The following is a 23,008-nucleotide window of genomic DNA, read 5'->3' on the forward strand; positions in this document are numbered from 1 at the left end:
GTAACATGAGGCTATTCATTTGGGAGTTTTCTTGTTTCTTGATATCGGCCTGTAATGAGATAAATTTCCCTCTTAAAACTGCTTTCGCTGCATCCAAAAAATTTTGGTAGGATGTATTTTCATTGTCATTTGTTTCTATGTATCTTTTGATATCTCCTCTAACTTTTTCTTTGACCCAGTCCTTCTTTAAAAGTATGTTGTTTAATCTCCATGTATTTGTGTTTTTTCCCGCTTTCTTTTTACAGTTGATATCCAATTTCAAAGCCTTGTGATCAGAGAATATGCACGGTATGATTTCAATCTTCTTAAATTTGTTGAGACTGATTTTATGTCCCAATATATGGTCTATCCTTGAGAATGTTCCATGTACACTAGAAAAGAATGTATAGTCTGATGTTTTAGGATGAAGTGCTCTATAAATGTCAATTATGTCCATTTCATCTAATGTGTCATTTAGGGCTGCTATTTCGTTATTTATTTTCTGTTTGGATGATCTATCCATAGCTGTCAATGATGTATTTAAGTCCCCTAGTATAATTGTGTTTTGGTCAATTTCTCCCTTTAGTTCTGTTAGTAGTTGCTTGGTATATTTCGGTGCTCCCTGATTGGGGCCATAAATATTGATGACTGTTATGTCTTCTTGTTGTACAGTCCCCTTCACCATTATGAAATGTCCATCTTTGTCTCTTGTTATCTTTTTCACCTTGAAGTCTGTTTCATCTGATATCATTATGGCTACACCTGATTTTCTCTGGGTACCATTTGCTTGGAGTGTCAATTTCCACCCTTTCACTTTGAGTCTATGCTTGTCCTTGTAGCTGAGATGTGTCTCTTGGAGACAGCATATGGTTGGGTTTACTTTTTGATCCAATCTGCTACTCTGTGCCTTTTTATTGGTGAGATCAGTCCATTTACATTTAGGGTGATTATTGATATGTGAGGATTTCCTGTCATTCTATCTTTAGTTTTCTGGTAAGGCTGTGTCTCCATTCTTTCTTTGCCTTTTTGTTGTTGTCAATTATTTCTGTGTGGTGGTATTCTATGATGTTTCCCTCTGTTTCTTCTTTTATTTCAGTATATATTTCAATTCTGGATTTATTTTGAGTGGTTACCCTTAATTTATGTAAAAGAAAGTTTGATATTTAGAGTATTCCATTTTCTTCAGCACACTCACTTTCTCCATTCCCATGTTCCGGTTCAGGTCTTTACTCTCCCTTTTTATGTTTTGGTTGCCACAAATTTTCCTTGTTGATGGTAGTCGAATAGCCTCCTTTAGAATTTCTTGTAATGCAGGTCGTGTATTAGAAAATTCCCTCAGCTTCTGTATGTCTGGAAAAGTCTTTATTCCTCCTTCATATCTAAAGGATATCTTTGTTGGATATATTATTCTTGGCTCCTGATTTCTCTCTTTCAATAGTTTGAATATTTGGTTCTACTCCCTCCTGGCTTGTAGAGTTTCTGCTGAAAAATCTGATCATAATCTAATGGGCTTTCCTTTGTAGGTTACCGTCTTCTTTTCCCCGGCTGCCTTGAGGATTCTTTCTTTGTCGTTGATTTTAGACAGCTTCAATACAATGTGCCTTGGAGAATGCCTGTTGGGATTGAGTTAATTAGGTGTTCTATTTGCTTCTTGGATTCGAGGGTCCAGTTCTGTCCACAAGTTTGGGAAGTTCTCATCGACAATTTGTTTGAATATATTCTCTGTTCCTTCTCTCTTTCTTCTCCTTCTGGTATGCCCATTATTCTTATATTGCTCTTTCTGATGGAGTCAGAAAGTTCTTGTAGAGTTCTTTCATTTCTTTTAAGTCTCAAGTCTCTTTCTTCTTCCATCCGTGTCATTTCCAGGTTTCTATCTTCGATGTCACTGATTCTTTCCTCCATCTGGTCAACTCTACTACCTAAGCTGGTTATTTCATTCTTAATTTCTTCTATTGAGTTCTTAATCTCCAGAAATTCTATTTGGTTCTGTTTTAAAATTTCAATCTCTTTCGTAAAATGCTCATGCTGTTCTTTGATTGAGTTTCTGAGTTCATTTAACTGCCTATCTGTGTTTTCTTGTATCTCGTTGAGTTTTTTCAGAACTGCAATCTTGAATTCTCTGTCATTTAAGTCACATATTTCTGTATCTTTAAGTGCCTTTTCTGGAGATTTTTCACTTTCTTTCTGAGCTATCTTGTTGCCTTGGTTATTCATGGCAATTATTGGTTTACTATTTCTCTTCCTAGACATCTACAGGATGTCTTCTGTAACAGGTTGATAGGAAGCAGTCTTTTTTGTTTTCCAATATTTGTTGGTAGAATGTTTTATTTTTTCTCCGACTGCAGCTTATTTTTCTTCTCCCACACAGTAGTGCTATGTTTTCTCTGCACTATTCCAGCTTCTCACACAATGGGGGGATTCCCTGGGAAGTGGGCTTCTCCTATGTTAATAGTTTGTCTAGGTCACAGGGCGCACTGTCCCGGTGGGTATGTGGAGAGCTTTTGATGTTCCAAAGCTCTTCCAGCTCCTGATTCAGAGCCCGTATGTTTCAGCAGTTTTGTTTACTCCTGTAGGGATCCGTCCAGATAGGTGGGGTCAGGGGCGGGGTGAGTTGTGAGAGGTGGCCCAGAGCAATGGAGGCGACCGCGACCAAAGCGGGTCCTGCTTCCACAGCTCCCTCCCCTTTGCTGGAACTAGTTGGGCTGCGATTTTGTGTCTGTGGTTCACAGTTCTCAGAACAGCAAATATCCTGTTCTTTTCATCTGAAACTGCTACTGTTCCGCTTCTAGCACCGGGCAGGTGGGGGCGGGGCGCGCTCTGGGCGGGTAGGGAGGGGGCGGCTAGTCTCAGTGCCTAAGGCTTCTGTTCTCTGCTCGGCAGTGAGGGCTTAAACCACCGTTTTCAGCCTTCTTCCCTCAGTCTTTTTTCCGAGGTCTCTGCCGTGAGCGTTGGGTTCAGCCGTGTTATGTGCTGCCCCCTCAGCCCTGTGGGCCATAAGCAGAGCCCTAGCAGTCCGAGTTCTTCCCTGTCCCGCAGCTGCAGTAGTTCCGGGAAGCAGCGTGCTCTGAGCACTGAGCCAGGTCCTCGTCCTGCGCCCGCGCGGCTCCATCTCCCCACTTCTCCCTTTCCTCCTCCCCCCGCTCCTGTGAATCTCCCACCTGTAGGTGATCTCGGCAGTGGGCCTCTTCGTCTTGCCTGTCTGCTGTGCAGGGAGTCCTTTGTGGAGTTATTGTTGTTCGATTCGTTGTAAATTCCAGGGGAGCTTTACAGACTCTCACCTCAGGCTGCCATTTTTCCTCGTCTCCTTTTCTCTTTCAAGATCTTCATTTCCCCAGTTGTAAAACTGGACAAAGTATACTATAAGTGGGATAGTTCAAATCCAGTTTATGGGCAATGGTATAGCGTAGAAGCACATTATGATCTTGGAGTATGATAGACTCTCTGGCCTTGCACTCAATGGTAAGCTCTCTGAACCTCAGCTCTATCTATGAAAAAAAGGGAAAAGTAATTTGTGTGTTGTAGTATTTGGAGGAAGATGAGATGAGATCATGCATACAAAGTTCCCACAGTGCCTGGTATTTGTTTTCTATTCAATAAATTGTAGTGATGTTTATATTTTTGACAGATTTTGGTTTTGTAGTTTTGTAATGAATGATACCTCAGAGAACACAAAAGTCAGGTAGACTTAAAATGCTTTGGGAAAGACATGAAAGCTGCTCATCTTCATCTGTTCATCTTAACTTGTCCCATTCTTAACCTAGCTAAAGCACAACTCAAAGTTCCCATGATTGTCACCAGCCTGCTCTCCCAGCTGCTCCTTTTTAGTAAATTGCAACTTCTTTCAGTTGATTAGGGAAAAATATTAGAGTCATCATTATATTCCATATGTAATAAGTACATTAGCAAATGCTGTTAACTTTAACCTTATAAAACAGAATATCCTAAATGCAAGCACTTCTCACCACCTCCAGCATACCACCCCTGGTCTGAGCTACCGCAGTGTATCCCCTAGCATATTGTAATAGCCTCTTAACTAGTTCCTTCTATTCTATCATTGACCCTAAAAATGTATTCTTAATACATCACCTGGAGTGATACTGTTATCACCTAAGTTAGATCAGGTCAGTACTCTGCTAAAAGCTCTCCAATGGCTTTCCATCTCACTCAAACTGAAAGCCCAAGTCCTTACCTTGGCATGTAAGAAACTTCATGATTTTGCTCCTGTTCTTTCTCTGACTCCATCTCCTACCCTCTCTTCCCATTCACTCACTCTGATCATGCTACAGGAACTTTGAACTTGTTATTCCTTCTGCTTAGAATCCTTTTCATTGCAATATCCAAATGTCTTATGTTTTCTTTCTTTCAGGCCTCTATTTAAATATTACCTCCCTAGAGAGGCCCATGTAAAATAGTAACACTCTCTCTAGCACTCCCCATCCCTACTACTCTGTCTTATTTTCTCTGACATACGAGGTTGTACAATTAAGTTTACAAACTCATCCTAGAAAAAGTGCTACATACCTCATCGCTGAATATCACTATGGTCACCTTCAAAGTACTCCTCTTGGAAAGCTATGCACTGACGCCAGTGCCTAGTCCACCCTTCAAAGCAATTTCGGAATTCTTTTACTGGAATGGCCATCAGAGTTGTCGTTGTATTACCCTTGATGTCCTGAATGTCATCAGAATGTCTTCCTTTCAATATTTCCTTTATCTTCGGGTAAAGAAAGAATTCATTGGCAGCCAGATCAGGTGAGTAGGGATGGTGTTCCAATACAGTTGTTTGTTTACTGGCTAAAAACTCCCTCACAGACAGTGCCCTGGGAGCTGGTACATTGTCGTGATGCGAGAGCCATGAATTGTTGGTGAAAAGTTCAAGTTGTCTAACTTTTTCATGGAGCCTTTTCAGCACTTCCAAATATTAAACTTGATTAACTGTCCAGTTGATACAAATTCATAATGAATAATCCCTCTGATATAAAAAAAGGTTAGCAACATTGTTGCAACAAGTTCACAGACTTAATTTTCAGACCTTGTATTCTGTATTATTTATTGTTCATTTCCCGTGACTAAAATTTAACCTCCATAAGAGACCTTGTTATTTTTTTCACTATACCCCTGTGCTGAAGAAATGAGTGAACAATTTACTGAGTGCCCACTATGCTAAAGACACTATGTATAACCAGGACTACAGGTAATACATGAGCTCTAGCTTTGAGGAGTTCAAAAACTAAGGTAAGATGAAGGCCCTCAAATAAATAAATAAATACACAATTCCTATTATAATGCTAAATGCTATAATAAACATCTTTAGCAGGTGCTGTGTTAGTTTAGAGGATGGAGCATAACTGCATGAAAAATGACAAGAAAGTCTTCATCAGGAAGACTACAATTTGAGCTGAATCTTAAAGGATGGATATTCTCCAAACAAATGAGGCGCTGAGGGTGGTGGTGAGAGCGATGCATTGAGAAGGCATTTCAGATGGAGAGAAGAGCAAATAAAATGACATAGAAATATAAAATAAAACAGCAGCAGCTGTACATAAAGAGAAAGATTTAAAGATAGATTTGAGAAACACTTCAGGCTAGGGTATTGAGTGCACGTGGTGGGGGAGGGGGATTGTTGCTCATTTTTCTCGAGGGACTTATCTTTCCTCAGCCCAATCAAAGAGTAAAGGGAATAAGAAGAGCATGTGAAATGTGTAGTTTTACTCACTGGGGTGGAGCTCTGATAGACTGGAGGAGCTACTGATGCTTTTGAGTTATTTGAATTCTGTCCTTCAAGCCCGGATTATGTTTCTCAGGTCAGCATATCTTCTACTTCAGGTAAGGAACAAAACAAAAGAAAACATGTTATTAGAGTTAAACCTTAGTACAACTCACCAGATTTGGATAAAATTGTCAAGATGTCCTTTCTCCAGGGCTTTGACAAGTAAGTATATTAGTTAATTACTCCAGAGTAACTTTGCTTGTCCACAAGAGACCACTTGTCACCCTAATCCCAACCCCAACAGATGAAAGATGAAAACGCAAATGTATTTCCATTATTTGACATAATATAAAGAGCTTGCTCTTTAAATCAATGCCTTAGCATTTATCCGTTTGCCACTTTTGAGGACTTTATACCCATCTACGAGCCAACTGATACCCTCTGGTAATGTACCAAATGGGATAAAAATTATGTTATTTGTCTGTGTATTTAGTCTTGGGTGTGAAGGTTTCATTACACTGATAAATCAGATTGATCAGAAATACAAAGCAAAACGAACCAAAACCCAAATCCACGGTGCAGTTGGTGTGGAAATAAATACAGCTAATGAGAGAATTGGATTTAGTGTCATATTGTAAGGTGTTGTGAAATTCTCAAATACTCTTCATTGAACAGATGTGAATTCAGTGACAGCAGTGTGGAAGGAAGTATAATGAGGACAAAGAGAAGTAAAATACTAGCTGCACATTTAAAAAAAAATCTTATGCAAGATTATATTTGGGGTAGGTTAAAAGGGGTTCCAGTGGTAAAGTTGGGCAGTGAAGGTGATTCATTTTTCTATGTCTCCTAAGTCTAATTAGTTGTAAAATCAAAATGTGTCTTTTCTAAATCTCTATTATATCCATCTTTTCTTAGTTCTCAAGGTTTTCATGCTTGAACCAATACAGTTGTCTCATAAATAGTTTATGTGCCTCCAGTTTGACCTGATTCCACATATGCCTGAAGGGTCTCAAGTAATGTCATTTCCTTATGTTACTTCCATGTTTCCTGCTAATTATTATCATTAACCTGTGTCTGACTTCCATAAAAAGATCATTCCAATGGGAACTCTCCCTCTGGTCTGTCTGCTTTCTTCTCTCTCCCAGGAACAGAGTTTGCTCCTTTCTGTTCACACAACTTGCTTTAGCTAGAAACTTCACAATAATCCAGCAACAGTAGTTCAGATCCATGGTGGAGAAGAATACAAGGAGGTAGAGATAATGAAATAAGAGATGAGGTGGTAGAGTAGAATACAAAATTGTAGACACATGTAGGATGTGTATCAGCATCCAGTCTTCCAGGGTTAGATTGCTCAGGTTTGACTTTTAGCCTACTTTTAGGCTCTGTGAACTAGAGAAAATTACCTATCTTCCCTGTGCCTCAATTACCTAGCATGTAAAAGAAAATAATATGTGCCTATCTCAGAGATTTGTTATATTAAATGAGGTAACATAGGGAAAAATGCTTAGAACATTTCCTGGCTCATAGAAATACTCAACAAGTGATGATGATGATGATGATGACAACGATAACGTGGACATGTTTGTTCTATCTTTGGATACTTGTAAGCAGATTTCTAGACATTACATTTCTGGGTAAGAGGGTATTCACATTTTAAAATTTAATAAAAATACTGTACCAATTTACATAGTCACCAACTATGCATGAATTTGTCTGATTCTTCACACTCTTGCCAATATAGAGTATTATCAATTTTGTAAAACTCACCAATCTGAAAGGCTGAAAGCCTCTTATTATTTTTTAATTTGCATTTGTTTGACAATTAATTATGATTAACCTTCAGGCCATCTATACTTTACTGTGACTTGCCTATTTGCATTATTTGCTCACTTTTTGTGGAGGCGGAGAGTTCATTAAATTGTATTAGGTATAAGAATTTAACTGTTATTTCCAAACAAATAGCCAGTTGACTCAGTGCCATTTATTAAATAATCTATCTTTTTCCAGTGAATGTTTTTTAAACATTTGTGCCTTCTTTTTTAAAACAAGTTATTGGGGAACAGTGTGTTTCTCCAGGGCCGATCAGCTCCAAGATGTTGTCCTTTAATCTAGTTGTGGAGGGCGCAGCTCAGCTCCAAGTCCAGTCGCCGTTTTCAATCTTTAGTTGCAGGGGGCACAGCCCACCATCCCATGCTGGAATTGAACTGGCAACCTTGTTGTTGAGAGCGCACGCGCTCTAACCAACTGAGCCATCCGGCCGCCCCTCCGGAAGCTCAGCTGCAGTTCATTGTCTTCAATCTAGTTGTGGAGGGCGCAGCTCACTGGCCCATGTGGGAATTGAACCAGGAACCCTGTTGTTCAGAGCTCACGCTCTAACCAACTGAGCCATCAGGCCGCCCCACTTTTTCTAATGAATTTTAAATGCCACCACATTTATCAAATACTAAACCCTCGTATATACATGTGTCGATTTTTAACCCTAATATTTCTGTTTATCTAATTATATGCCATTATCACACTGTTTTATCTTCTGTAACTTTATGGTATCGTTTTTGACATCTGGTAAAATAAGACTGTTTAACATTTTTGGGAATTATATTAATTGTATACCTTAACTGGGGGGGGGGACATAAATGCCTATTTAGTATAGTTTGAGGACAGTATCAAGCTCAAATGTTGCTTAATAAATATTATGTTGTGATGCCTTCACTACTACCTGGTAATGGTGAAAGTGACCAAAGGTCTCATCTGAAATTCTTCTCTCAGACTGCAAATGTAAGCAAAAATTCCATGCCAAGTATTCACCTCTCAAGAATCCTATAATTTCAGCTAAAATGGAATGCTTATTTTGCCTTGAACATCTTATGGAACTCAACACTTCTGTGCTCTTGTCACATGCTATTTCTATGTGGACTATCCCTCCTCTTTTTTCCAGCAAACTTGTATTTATCCTTTAAAGCTGACTCCATTTTATCCTTTCTCTGTTATGCTTTCTCTAATAGGCACGTAACTTTTGATGCAGCCTATAAAATAAACCATTAAACTATCTTTTTGTTTGTTATTTTTAACTATAGGCTTTTCTCCCCCACCACTCCACTGAAAATGTTCTTGTCAAGTTCACCAATGACCCCCAAGTTACCAAATCCAATAGTAAATTCTCAGTTTTCATATTACTCAAATTACCTGCAGGAAATGATAGCTTTAATCACTCCTTCTGCTGGAAAAACTTTTTTCATATGTCTTCTGTGTTTCTATGTTCTCTTGGTTTTCCTCCTAGCTCTCTGGCCTGTCATTTTAGTCTTCTTTCCTGAATCTTCCTTATCTCCCCCACCTCTAAACTTTGGAGTTTTACTAGGCTCAGTCTTTAGAGCTCTTCTCTATCTTTTGAGATGCTGTCATCCAGTTCCGTGACTTCACATACCATCTGTATGCCAGTGATTCCTAATTCTAATGATCTACTTGATATCTTGTATGTCTGTTAGACATCTCAAACTTAATACATCCAAAACTTAACTCTTGTTTTCCTCCCCTCATCACCAAACCTGCTAAACCTGCAGTCCTATATATTTCAGGTAATGACAATTCCATCCTTTCATTTGCAGAGACACAAAACCTTGAAGTAAACTCCTGGAAGTCTCTAAAACTCTACATCCTGTCCACAGCAGATCATATCATTTCTGCCTTCAGATTCTAATTTTCTCAACACCTCTCACTGCTTCCTTCATCCAAGCCATCGTCATCTTTCACCTGGATTCATGCAATAAATGACTTAGTGGTCTTTTTGCTTGTCCCTGGTCTAAAGTGATCCTTTTAAAACATGGTTATCACTCCTCTCCTCAAAACCCTCCAGTGGTTTTCCATCTTAGGCAGGGTAAAAATCAAAATTTTGACCATGGCTCCTAGGACCTTGTGCACTCTGGCCCTCTGCAACCTTTCTGATCTCATCTGTTGCCACTCTTCTCTTTGCTATTTGCACTTCAGCCACACCGGCCTCCTCACTGTTCGTAGAATGTGCCAGACATGCTGTCACCTCAGGGACCTTACACGGACTGTTCCCTTGCTTAAAACATTTCCCCCCAGATCTTGCTATGTCTTATTCCATTATTTCCCTCAGGTACCTGCTCAAATGTGACTTTTATAAAAAGGCCTTCTTTTATTAAAGTAGCAACACTTGTCTACTCACTCTCTTTTAATTTGCTTGCACTTAGCACTGTCAAACCTTATATATCTGTTTGTGTTTATTATCTATCTCCTCAACTTGAATGTAAATAACACAAGGGCATGGATTGGTCTTTCTTATTCACTGATGTATCACACAGTGTCAGAATAATGTTTGGCACATATTAAATAAAGTGCTGATGGATATATAAATGAATGAATAAGTTAGTGAATAGTGTGCATGAGATGCCGTAATTTCATCCCACTTCTCTGTCATATCCTTGAGCTTAATTCCATTACTAGGTTTCACCTCATCCCTTATCAGTCTTCACTTCCTCACATTCCTGACCCAAGGGGTAAGTCCTAGTGATGGAATGAGAGTAATGGATGTGTGTTATATACATCACTTGAAAATAAAACAGGAAGAAATAAAAAATTTTTGAGAGATTCTTTTAGGACTTCTGGACAAGAGGGCAGAGTAGGCAAACTCTGTGATTGCCTTCTCCTATGATCACATCAAAATTACAATTGAATTGTAGAACAAACATCACTGAGAACCACTGGAAAAACAGCTGAACAGAATTCTTATAAGTGAGGATATGCAGAAGAAGCTGCAGCCATGTGGAGACTGGTAGTAAGGACAGAGATGCTGAATGGGCATATCACACACCCACCGTGTGCTGATTAAGAATCAAGAGGGATCCTAGCCCCACACCAGGGTCCACAGCTAGGGATACCAGTAATAGGAAGAGTAGTGCCAAAAACATCTGGTTGTGAAAACCAGAGGGGATTGCATCTCAGAAAGACAAAGGGCCGCTGGAGACTGAGATGAGCTGTTCTTAAAGGTCCAGCATACAAACTTGCTCACAAACTCACTTGCTCTAAGCTCCAGTGCAGGGGCAGCAGCTCAAAAGTGCCAGGGACATACAAGGAGAAACTAAATTGACTAACTTCAGACTGAGGGCTGGAGGGGCAGAGGTCAGGGCAACTCTAGGATGGAAGCACTGGCAGATTCCATAGTTCCTTTATGGAGCACGCCTCCCACCCAGTAGGTGGGCACCAAATGTGCTCTCCATTATCCTGGCTAACCTTGCTCTATGTTTCTCCAGCGGTCAGTCCCAGAACTAATAGCTAGAAATCTTTAAGAGGCATATTTCAGTTCAACGTAGTAATAGCAAAAATTCATATACTGCTTACTCTGTGCCATGTACTGTTCTAAGCATGTTACATGTACATGTATTAAGTTACATAATCCTCTCAATATCCTGTGAGTAGGTAGTATTATTAATACTATTTTATAAATGAGGACATGGAGGCCCAGATACATTAAATAATTTATCCAAGATCACCCAGCTAGTAAGTGGTGAAGCTAAATTTCACACCCAGATGTCGTGGCTCTAAATTATTCCATTCTATATAGTCAATAATGTTGCAACAACTATGAGTAGTTCCAGGTGGATACTAGAATAATCTGGGGGATCACTGCATAAATTATATAAATATCTAACCACTATGCTGTATACCTGAAACCAGTGTAAAATAATATTGAATGTCAACTGTAACTGAAAAAAATAAATTTAAAAATTATTCCATTCACAAACTTTTATTGGGTACTTGTCATGTGACGAGTACTGTGCTCAGAGCCAAAAGTGTAAAAATGATTGAACTACTGATGATTGAACTCCTGACTTCAAGAAATTGACAGTCAAATGGATGAGACTTCTATGAAAAGATAGATGTACTATAATGCAGTGAGCCCTATGACAAAAATATGTCAGAGTGCTATAAGGGCTGAAAGAGGGGCCCCTAGCCCAAACTGAAGGTTCAAGGAAAAATTCCTGTAGAAGTATGTTCATAAAGTATGTTCATAAAGAGTATAAGGCTTCATCTAGGCTTGGTGGAAAACTTCCATGATCTATTAGCAATTCTGCCATGGGCACTAAAGAGGAGGCAGGCTTGCTATATATTGATTTGGGAGTTAAACCCTCCTCTAAACCAAGGTGTCTAATAAAGGAACTTCTGAATTGGAAGGAGAATTGGATTCAATAATTGTTTGCTAAAATGAAATTATTTATATTTCACCTTTATGATTTAGACCATATTTGAGTATCAGCTGTACCATTATTTGCTTAATATGCTTTCTTAAATAAACTGACTTATTTTACTAGAAATTTTTTTCATCAAAAATAGCACTACCATAAATAAAAAGCCACTTTTGCTCTCCATAAATAGAATGCAACCATAAAAAATGCATACTATTAGAAACTATTTATGTATGTACCACCTAAGAATTCTTTATATCACTATTGGTATATATATATAATCTCACATGTTGAAAAACACTGGATGAAATAATCTCTTTGGGTCCCTCTCACAGCAACATTCTTTGCTTCGGTGACTAACTCTTACCTCCAATGTGTATTTCTAATGTTTTATTTTCAGCATATCTGTGTATATTATTTCTACCTGTTGTTCACATAGCTCTGATCGTTTTAGCTGTGTGTTCATACCAGGAAAAGAGGTGTAATTGCTTGTATCTCCATGATGACATACTAATTAGACTCTCATCCCAAATCAAGTCATTTATCTCACTTTAGAAAGTGAATTACTATTGCTAATCTTCCTGCCTTACTCTTTTAGATTCACTGCTAGCCTTACTTGAGAAGATAATGTCCTGTCATTGTGGCTTCATGGTAGGCTGCTCCAGTATTTGTTATTAACTTGAGGGTAGAGACTACCACAATACAGGGTTATTTGGGCAAACAAAGAGCAATAGAAGGAAAGAATAAAGGTGCAGTACTTCAATAGATGTGTTAAGAGAAATATTTTAAGAAAGCACCAAAGACATACTCCTCTCCTTCTTTCTTTTCTCCCTTTTACCTTGTTTCTCCGAAAATAAGACCTAGCAAGACAATCAGCTCTAATGAGTCTTTTGGACCAAAAATTAATTTAAGACCCGGTATTGTGTTATATTATATTGTATTATATTATAAAGACCTGGTCTTATTTTACTATAAGTAAATATTAAAGTATTTTATTATAAGTAAAATAAGACCGGACCTTATATTAATTTTTGCTCCATAAAACGCATTAGAGCTGATTGTCCGGCTAGGTCTTATTTTCAGGGAAACACGGTACTTTCTGAGAGAAGTGATAAGACTCTAATGGGCAGAAGGATGAAGATAATCTCCCATTGGTTTGGGGGATAATGGGAGATGTACACAACCCCTCTGTTAGGAAAGTGAGAGATACTTGTAATACAAGGATGATAAGCATGAGCGTGCTTTGTAAGGCCTGCAGGGCCCTGACGTCTCTCTGGATTAACACAGTGATGAATAAGTTTCTGTTCTATTTATACATTTCCTTAGACAGTCTTGTATATTTATTTGTTTAATATGAAAGTAAGAATGCAAGTCTTTTTCTTGTACACTCATTAGGATCCTTCCCTGATTCAGGAATATACATTTTAGGGACCAGTCTAATGATGTTATTTTTTCCTGCAAATGAGGCTGAGGCTACCAGTTTTTCTGGTTTGGCTTGGTTGATGATTATAAAGCCTCTTACTTCTTCCAGTTTATGGGTGTGTAGAATCTAGGGTCTAAACTGGTACAAAAAAATCCATGCATGCCCAACACCCTACCCCCAACACACAAGATAAACACACACACACACACACACACACACACACACACACACACACAGATTCCCCTAGTCAAGCTCTTTGCTCATAAAGTTAGCAGCCTGAGGCACAACTAAACTTGTGGGAGTTAGCAGGCCTGCCAGAACTTGCCTGGGATGGTGCTCTTCAAGAAGAGTTTCAAACCCTGGTCAACTGTTCCTGGCCCATTGGCCATTCCTAAACTGAACTTTATTAATAATTTTATTATAATAATTTATTAATTATAATTTATTAATAATAATTTTATTTTTAATAAATAAATAAATTAATTTATTTAATTTATTAATTTAATATTAATTTATTAATTTAATAATTAAATTAATAATAATTTAAAATTATTAATAATAATTTATTAATAATAGTTATCCTTTATTGAGTGCTTTCTTTGTGCCAAACAGTGTGTTCTGTAGGCTATAATCTCCTAAGGGACAGATCCTGGATGTGGAGAGTCTGAAGCTGATACAATTTTGGGGACCCTTTTTAAGAAAAACACACCGTTTGATCCCTTCCAGGGTCTTGGAAAGTGCCAATTCAAATGAAAGGCCTTGAAGCTCAAGCTTCATTAATTTCACTGTAAAGCCACCTCTGCATTTTATTAATCTTTTTGACAATTCCGAGAAATAAGTACTAGCTGTATACCTTTAGAGAAGTGAAGTCACTTACCCAAGGTTGTACAGCTTATAAACTAAGTCATTGTTTTTCTCCCAGTCTCCTTCCAAGCTTTCTCCTCTCAGCTAACTCGATTTCCTTCTCCAAAATATCCTTATCCTTTTCGGACAGTAAGCTTAGCACTGACCTCTGGGATGTGTGAGGAACTTAACACTGCTTCAACATTAGCAGAGGGGCAAAAGGTCTAGAAAGAAGAATATGCCCTCTGGTAAGCTGCACAGCAAGAAGAACGTGGGTGAGGAGGGAAATTTTGTTCCTTGAGATAAGCTATGCACTGGTTTCAGCTCCACTTTTGTTGTTCCAGGAACAATTCCTTGAGAATGCACGCTTTTCTGTTTATAAGCCGCTTGACTTCTTTCCCCTCCCAAGACCAGCTCCACCCTGCAGGGGTCCCCAACTCCCTTTGCTCTCCCCACCCTTCCTCATTTCACCCTATTCTGCTCCACCTTCCTCTCAGCCCCAGCTCCCAAAGCCTTTTTGTTGTCCTTGTTGTAGTGGGAGCAGGGAGGGTGGAGTCTTCTTGATGAGGCTTTTCCTCCCCTCCCTACAGGCCTCACACTGTGCTCCACCCTAGTAGTTTGTCAGCTGGCTTTAGTGAAAAGAATTCTGCAGGAGAATGAAGTGGAGGAGGGAAAGGGAAGAACAAGCATTTAGTGGGCCCTGACAAATGGGGTGTCTGCATATTTCTTAGCTGTTCATTAGGTTCCATGCTTAATTTAACTCTTACTCCTCATCTGAAATTTTGGGTATATAGAGGAAAGCACAGGCCACTACTTCAACCAGGGAGTCTCCCTAAGGCTTATGGTGGGATGGAAGGAGTTGAAGATATTACCAATTGCTATTTGGTTTTTAAGCCATCTAATACGAAGGAGAACCTGTGATACTTCCTAGAAAGAGAGGGAAACTTATCACAATTTCTCGTTCTCCATACCTGCTCCCCAACATCCTTTGACTTATACAACACCAGCCTCATGCTGATTAGTAATGTGTCTAGAGGCAAAGAATATAAAAGAAATGTCTTGCCTTTGCCATTAACTGTGGTCATGGGGTACATAGTTCCATGTGAGCCATCTTTGAGTAGTAATCTGAGACAGAAGCCAGTTCTAAAAGACTAAAGGGAAATGTGAACTAATGTGCTGTGTATAGTGAACCAAGAGCCTCACTGGAGGCTCTCGGAGAAGATGGATGTTCTAATTTCTCCCCCTGACACCTAGCATGGTTCTTGATATAGCACAAGTGCTCAATACATTTAGTTGACTAAATGGATGGAAGAATGGACAGGAAAGAATTGGGGGTTTGTTTTTCCAAGTTTCAATAATTTATGTTTTTCAAAAACTGAATTTGCCATCTGAGGTCATGGTTTTCCCTAAAAATTAAAAGCAAATAAACAAAAGACATAGGACTTAAAATAAATTAGTAAAGAAAAACCTTTAATAAAAACATGAACTGTTTAGATATCTGTAAATGACTAAATATTCTTTTTTTCTTTTTGTTGTTTTGTTTCTTTAATTTATTTTTTAAATTTATTGGGGTGACAATTGTTAGTAAAATTACATAGATTTCAGGTGTACAGTTCTGTATTACATCATCTATAAATCCCATTGTGTGTTCACCACCCAGAGTCAGTTCTCCTTCCATCACCATATATTTGATCCCCCTTACCCTCATCTCCCACCCCCCACCTCCCTTACCCTCTGGTAACCACTAAACTATTGTCTGTGTCTATGAGTTTCTGTTTCTCATTTGTTTGTCTTGTTCTTTTGTTGTTTTTGGTTTATATACCACATATCAGTGAAATCACATGGTTCTTTGCTTTTTCTGTCTGACTTATTTTGCTCAGCATTACACTCTCAAGATCCATCCATGTTCCTATATCATCTTTTCAAATGTTCCTATATCATCTTTTCTTAACGCCAAATAGTATTCCATTGTGTATATATACCACAACTTCTTTATCCATTTATCTATCGAAGGACATTTTAGTTGTTTCCATGTCTTGGCCACCGTAAACAAAGCTGCAATGAACATTGGAGCACACGTGTCTTTATAAATGTTTTCAGATTTTTCGGGTAGATACCCAGGAGAGGGATTGCTGGGTCATATGGCAATTCTATTCGTAATTTTTTGAGGAACCTCCACACTGCCTTCCATAGTGGCTGCACCAGTCTGCATTCCCACCAACAGTGTATGAGGGTTCCTTTTTCTCCACAGCCTCTCCAACACTTGTTACTATTTGTCTTGTTGATGATAGCCATTTTGACTGGGGTGAGGTGATATCTCATGGTGGTTTTTATTTGCATTTCTCTGATGATTAGTGATGTTGAGCATTTTATCATATGTCTATTTGCCATTTGTATGTCCTCTTTGGAGAAATGTCTCTCCAGGTCCTCTGCCCATGTTTCAATTGGGTTGTTTGTTTTTTTGTTGTTGAATTGCATGAGTTCCTTGTATATTTTGGATATTAGCCCCTTACCGGAGGCACTGTTTGCAAAAATCTCCCATTCAGTTGGTTGCCTCTTTGTTTTGTCGATGGTTTCTTTTGCTGTGCAGAAGCTTTTAAGTTTCATATATGACTAAATATTCTTGAGGAGATTTTCCAGACTGAACAAGGAACTCATTATAACCTTCAGGCACACCTAGCCTAGACAATAATTCTAGTGGTTACTCTTTTCAAAATTTTACTTCAGTTATTTGCTCATTTTCATCTGCACATCACAAAAATGCATTCATTATTGACATAAACAGTTCAATGTCCATTAATGCACTTGAATAGAAGAAAAAACTTTTCAGTGTTACTGAAAACAATGTTGGTTGAAGTGGTGAGAATTCTATGCTGAGTAGAACTCCCAAAATTTTATACATTGAAGTACTAAAGTTCCATGGGATAAAGTGATTTATTTTCAAATGCATAGAGAGTTGTACACTTGTCTATATGGCTCCATGCCAAAACATCTTATCTTGATAGCTGGGCAGATGGTAGAAAAATGTGATATAGTAAGATAGGGAGTTCTTTATTGAAACCTCTACTACAGGGATATTCTTTCATTCAACAAATACATACGCATGTTACTTAGTCTCTATCCCTTAGTTTTCTTATCTCTAAAATGGGGATAGTAATAATACCTACCCATAAGGTTGTCAGGATTCAATGACACACAGTGTACACACACACACACACACACACACACACACACACACACACACTGTTGGACAAATAACTCATCCTTGAAAAACTGGTACATACCTCATTGCTGAATATCACTATGGTCACTTTCAAAGTACTCCCATTGGGAAGCTATGCACCCATGCCATTGCCTAGTCCACCCTTCAAAGCAATTTTGGAACTCTTTTTCTGGAATGGCCATCAGAGCTGTCATCGTAGTACCCTTGATGTCCTGAATGTCATCAAAATGTCTTCCTTTCAATATTTCCTTTATCTTCGGGTAAAGAAAGAAGTCATTGGGGGCCAGATAAGGTGAGTAGGGATGGTGTTCCAATACAGTTATTTGTTTACCAGCTAAAAGCTACCTCATAGACAGTGCCATGTGAGCTGGTGCATTGTCGTGATGCAAGAGCCATGAATTGTTGGTGAAAAGTTCAGGTCGTCTAACTTCCAAATATTAAACTTGGTTAACTGTTTGTCCAATAGGTACAAATTCATAAGGAAAAATCCCTCTGATATCAAATAAAGGTTAGCAACATCGTTGGAACAAGTTCACGAACTTAATTGTCAGACCTCGTACACATATATGGCTTAGAACAGAGCTTGGCACATAGTTAATGCTCAATAACTATTACTATTTTTAATAATGTTACCTGGCACCCATGTTACAGAAATGATGACACCTGGTGTCTAACCTCAGGGACTTTATAGTCTACTAGGGAAGAGCAATAATGTCAATGAATATGTGCCCTGAGGTAGAGAAGTTCACAGAGGAAGCAATAGTCAGTTCTGCCAGAAGAAATTAAGTAAGGAGGGGAGTTGATCTTGAGTTAATCCTTTCAACAAGGTAGACAGATTGCTTAGGCCATTTCAAACAGAGAAACTGAGGTAAGTCAAAGCATGGAGGATGGAAACAATCTGGCATTCTCAGGGATTTGTAATACAGGTAAGGCCCAGCAAAGTATCAGAAGTTCTGCTGCTTGAGAGGTACACAGGATCCAGATAACAGATTAGAGGATGAGTCCCAGGATTCTGCCTTGGATGTTGGCATGCGTGGTGACGTCATTCAGGTAGTTGGTGAACTACAGGAGGAAGAACAGACAGTTTGGGGCAGAGTAAGAGAAAGTGAGATGGTTAAAAGATAGGCAGAAATATAAAGCAAGTGAGCATATATGTGTTGGAAATACTGGGCTTTGAACATCAGTTTTCTTATTTTAAAAAAGGGGCTTGAAGAGTACATTAGTACCTATTTCCCAGGGTTGTTATCAGGAATAAATAAGAAATGATGAATACACTTGGCCCAGTGACTTGTCCATATGTATTAGGTACTGCATACAAGGTAGCTATCATTATTTCTCCTGTCTCTGCTCCCTCCCTCTCTCCTTTGTTTCTTGTCGCTCTTATCTTTCCTCCCCTTTAAAAGAATTGTGGTAGAGAAGAGGCACTGAGAAGGGACCCTGGTTGCTTGAGACTTCTTGGCCTTCTATTAAAATGAGATAGAAAGGGATTTTCAGGCAAGGGCAAAGAAATCCTGGAAATGTGACTGTTATCCTATGGATTTAGCTCTACAGGACTCTTCCCCAATCCCTGATTGAGAGGCAGGGCTTTGAGAATTCTATTCTTAGAGGACTGGTATCTGGGAGACTATAAAAGAGTCTTCTGTATTCACAATTCCTTCAACTCCCTCCTTTTCCCATCCATTCTTTCACTCTTGCATCTTTCCTATCTCTTGCTAGAAAATGCCCCCAGCTCCATTCTCCTTTGCTCTTAGTCTTCTCCCTGAGAAGATACTGTGACCTGGCTGTCCTTGCTGGTGTCTTACGGTTACCATGGAGAGCTAGGAGGGTAAATATGATTCTAGTTACCAGCTTTCTGGCTTTTCCCTTTCCCCATTCCTCTCTTCGTAGACAGCCCACACCCCCAATCCTTGCATCCCTTTCACCCTCCCCTGATGAGTTAGCTTAACCCAAAAGGATAAGTGACCAAGCAATGTGCTTGGAAGCCTCTTTCAGGGACGGAAAGAACTTAAATCGACTCGGGTTATACCTCCTGTGGCTAGAGACTGGGACAAGCGACCTCCAGGGGCAAGGCCAGAGCTCTCCGCCCAGGGCCCCGCCCCACCCCCTCCTTTCTTCCTCCCTTTCTTAGCCGCACCCTTCTCCTACCAATTTACACTCTCCTCTGGCAGCCGTCTGTCCCTTTTAAGGAACTCCACCCTCACGATAGTCACACCTCTTTTGGGTGTAGCCTGGCCAGAGAGGAGTCACCCCACTCACTCAGGTTGCCCCGCGAGCACTTTAGGTTCTGCTCCGCAGGAGCCGGAGGTCCCCAGTGGGGCAGCTAGGTGTCTCCAAGAAACCACGCCCCAGAAGACTCGCAGAAGTTGTTGCCATTTTTCGCTGAAGCCCCTGCCCTGGCTGGGATGCCCCTATGTTTCCACCAATTGTAGGCATTTGCCCCTCCCTGCTTTCTTTTTAGGAAGGCGCTGGCGTGTGAGGTGGCTACGGCAGCAGTATAGGTTCCTGTCTTGAAGGAGTCCTTGTCCTCCTGAACCTTGCATTCAAGAAGTGCTTTGGAGTTTGAGTTGGTTTTCTTGGCTCCAAACCCGGGCCTTCTCCTCAAGGGTGTGTGGAGTTTAGAGGATGGGTGGAGAGTGGGCTTGGCCGGAACTGAATTGGTGGAGGTGAAAGGGGAGTGGAGGATTCTCAGCCTTGGCCACTTCGGCTCAGCGAACCCACTTTATTTTTAGCCGAGGAAAAGAGCTGCATTGGCAGCAGGAAGAAGATTTTAGGAAGTCGGCTTTCCTGGCCCCCCGATTTGGGGTTGCATGCTTGAGAGTTTTGTTTCCCTTGTTTCCAGGGTGGCCCAGCTTGGTCTGAATCGACTCCCTCTGCCTGGCCCTCCTCCCCATTTTCTAGCCAGGAGAAAAAGAGGAGGTGGGGGGCCAAGAAAGAGAAGGCGAGAGAGAGTTGCAGGCGCGCCGTCAGGGGCGGGTGTGAGGGAAACAGCTGTCTTGCAATCAGCTGAGGAGTATGAGCCTCCTGGAGGACGGCATGAGCTCCGGACACTGCAGGAGTCCCCAGCTAATGACATAGGCGGTAAGTGACTCCAGGATTAGAACCCACCCAATCTCAGCTTCTCAGCCTAGATTCTACCCCCCATCCCCACTTCTATTCTTTAGGTTTTAGCAGCGGGGGGGGGGGGCATGGGTGGGTTGGGGAGCAAGGGTACAAACTCTATGTGGAATCAAATTAAACTCGGGAAAATGACTGCTGAAGAGCTGAGCAAAGGGGCTGGGAAGTGGAGGGGTTCTTTGGGGGAGCCTCGTGGGAGAAATGGAAGGGGCCAAGAGTGGATGGATTTGTCTAATTTAGTCAACCCTGGCTCTGCACTCTTATTTCTCCTTAAGCAGTAAAGTTTGTCTTTGACTTAACCCAACCCAGCCAAAGTTGCAGCCAGAGAAAACAGGATTCAGAAGACCAAAGTTCCCAGATAACCCTGTTAAGCAGTAGCGGGTACCTAGAGATGTTTCTAAAAGGAAGGAGAAGCGGGTGTTGAGTTAAGGTTTGAGCCTAAGCTCTCGGGGGCACAGAGCAGCGAGGCCCTGGAGGTAGCCGTGGGGGAGGAGCTGTTTTGGATGTGCTGGCTCTTTAAGAAGGGGCTGGGCTTGGTTGGAGGAGGAAGCCTTGGCCCTACCCTAGCTCTTTAAGACTTGGCCAAGACGGTTGGTTCGTAGGTTCCTGGGTTTGTGGAAGAATGGGCTGAATTGCTGGAGCTAATAGACTTGCAGTGGTCACTTGGAAGAGCTGTCTTTTTTTTTAACCTAAGAATTTGGGGAAAATTAAATCACAAAATAAATACAATTTATTCTTTGGAAAAATAAATTCAAGGAGATGTTCAAAGGAACGCTCCCTTATTTCCTTTGGTATTGTCTACATTGTAAAGAAAAGCGTTTATTAAGCACCTGTGTGATGTCACTCTGTGATAATTACTGGGTAAACAGACTAATCTCTAAGTTTGGATTTGAAACTAATGGAAACTATGATGGTTTGGAGTAGCAGACATAACTGCTTTGAAACTCATACCACCGCTTACTTGCTGCATTACCATGGGTATTGCTTTTCTTCTTTAGAGAATGTGGATTAATAATCTTACATAAAAACATATTTTGGTAGATTAAATACCATTGGGTATGTGACAGAGGCTGCCTGCCACTCCATGTATAACTTAGTTTCACTTCCTTTTCCTACTATGTTTGAGTCTCTTCTTTCTGGAACACTGCTGATAGAATTAGTTTGCTGTCTATAAAACCCCTTTCAGATGGGGTGAAAGGAGACCTCAGAAGATTGAATTAGATTGCCCAAAGGCTGAAGTTAGAACATGAGTTTTCTTTACTTCTGATTTAACATTGTTCCCACTGGACTTTAGCACCTCTGAGAGAAAGGGCCACTAGCCTACCTTTTCCCTCATTCTTTGGGCAATTTACACAGGATGATACAACCAACAGGATGTTTGGACAACAGAAACCAGTGACTCACAAATGACCTAATCCCGTTCTTCAGAATTTTAGGGGAACCCTTATATATGAGGGTTTTTAATCTTTGGTGACTATTGGGGGACACACGAAATGGGCTGGGAACAGTGTCTTCAGGTTAGCTTGGCAGGCAGACAGGCAGGAAACATAGGAAAGACAGAAATATAAATTTAAAAGTAAAAGTGACACATGCATCTATTCCATCCTCAAAACCAAACTAGATAATGGCTCTACTTTCAGAACTCTGGGGAGCTACAGGTCCTTCTTATTTAAGCTTCCAGGATACATTGCAAAGAAAATTGGGGGGAAATCATTAACTAGATCACCACCGCCACTCCTCTATCCCCCAACCCCTTCATTCTAGTATATGGATTTCTGAGATGAGGCCCTTGTTGGTGCAGCTAATTGAATTCCAATAATCAAGCCACCAAACCTAGTCTAGTCATCTTTCTCTAGGTTGTGTTTGCCTGGTGGTGAGGTAGAACAACCACTTATCCCTTCTCATTCTGGCTGGAGCATTATTATTTGACACATTTATATATTCACCCTTGCCTTGAGTCAGTTATAGTTTAGTATGTCACTTAAATTGACAAATAATGAGAAGATTGCCTTTGGGTGCATAATTCATTTAGCAAATATCTATTGGCATACTGTGTGTCAGGCACTGAGAAAATTGTTTTCTATTCCTTCCATCTTAAATATCTTCTTTTTGCTCCCCTCCATCTAACCCCCAATCTTCCTTCAAGCCCTATTTTAGTTGTTAGCCCCACGTCAAGCCTTCCTTATTTCCTCAGCTGTTCCTTAGAAATTGTACATCACTGTTTATTCTGCTCAGTTGATACTTATCATAAATGAACTGCCTTAGAATGTACTTATTTTCATGATTTTTCCTTAAAACAGTATTGATAGTATTACCTCCATTGTTAATCCTAAATTAAAAGCCATCTCTATGACAACTTTCCTGGTCTTTGCATATGGAAATAAACTCTTTTGAGATTCCATATCACTTTACCTGCATGATCTGGAACCTAAACTACACTCCTCCCTATATTATGGTCATTTGTGTACATATCTAAACCCCTACTCCTTTTTCAGACAGAAATGTGCTTGAGGGCA

At 40.0% G+C, this 23,008-nt stretch overlaps 1 protein-coding gene across 10 annotated transcripts in view; it reads left to right on the plus strand.

Moving 5' to 3' along the window:
- KLF8 (KLF transcription factor 8) overlaps window positions 1-23,008 on the plus strand; it is a 199,043-nt gene that overhangs the window by 87,161 nt on the left and 88,874 nt on the right. Inside the window, exons 1-2 of one of the 10 annotated variants that reach the window (XM_019719062.2) lie at window positions 19,585-19,803; window positions 20,218-20,456. The exons of 6 other annotated variants lie outside the window; for them this stretch is intronic. In XM_019719062.2, coding sequence (XP_019574621.1) covers window positions 19,781-19,803; window positions 20,218-20,456 — 262 coding nt within the window. In that variant the 5' untranslated portion in view covers window positions 19,585-19,780. Of the gene's footprint in view, window positions 1-19,584; window positions 19,804-19,843; window positions 20,457-23,008 lie in introns of those variants that run through there. 3 more of the 10 variants (XM_074323660.1, XM_019719061.2, XM_074323666.1) reach the window with 3 other exon arrangements.

This window comes from Rhinolophus sinicus, chromosome X (assembly GCF_036562045.2).
Source record: "Rhinolophus sinicus isolate RSC01 chromosome X, ASM3656204v1, whole genome shotgun sequence".
NCBI lineage: Eukaryota > Metazoa > Chordata > Mammalia > Chiroptera > Rhinolophidae > Rhinolophus > Rhinolophus sinicus.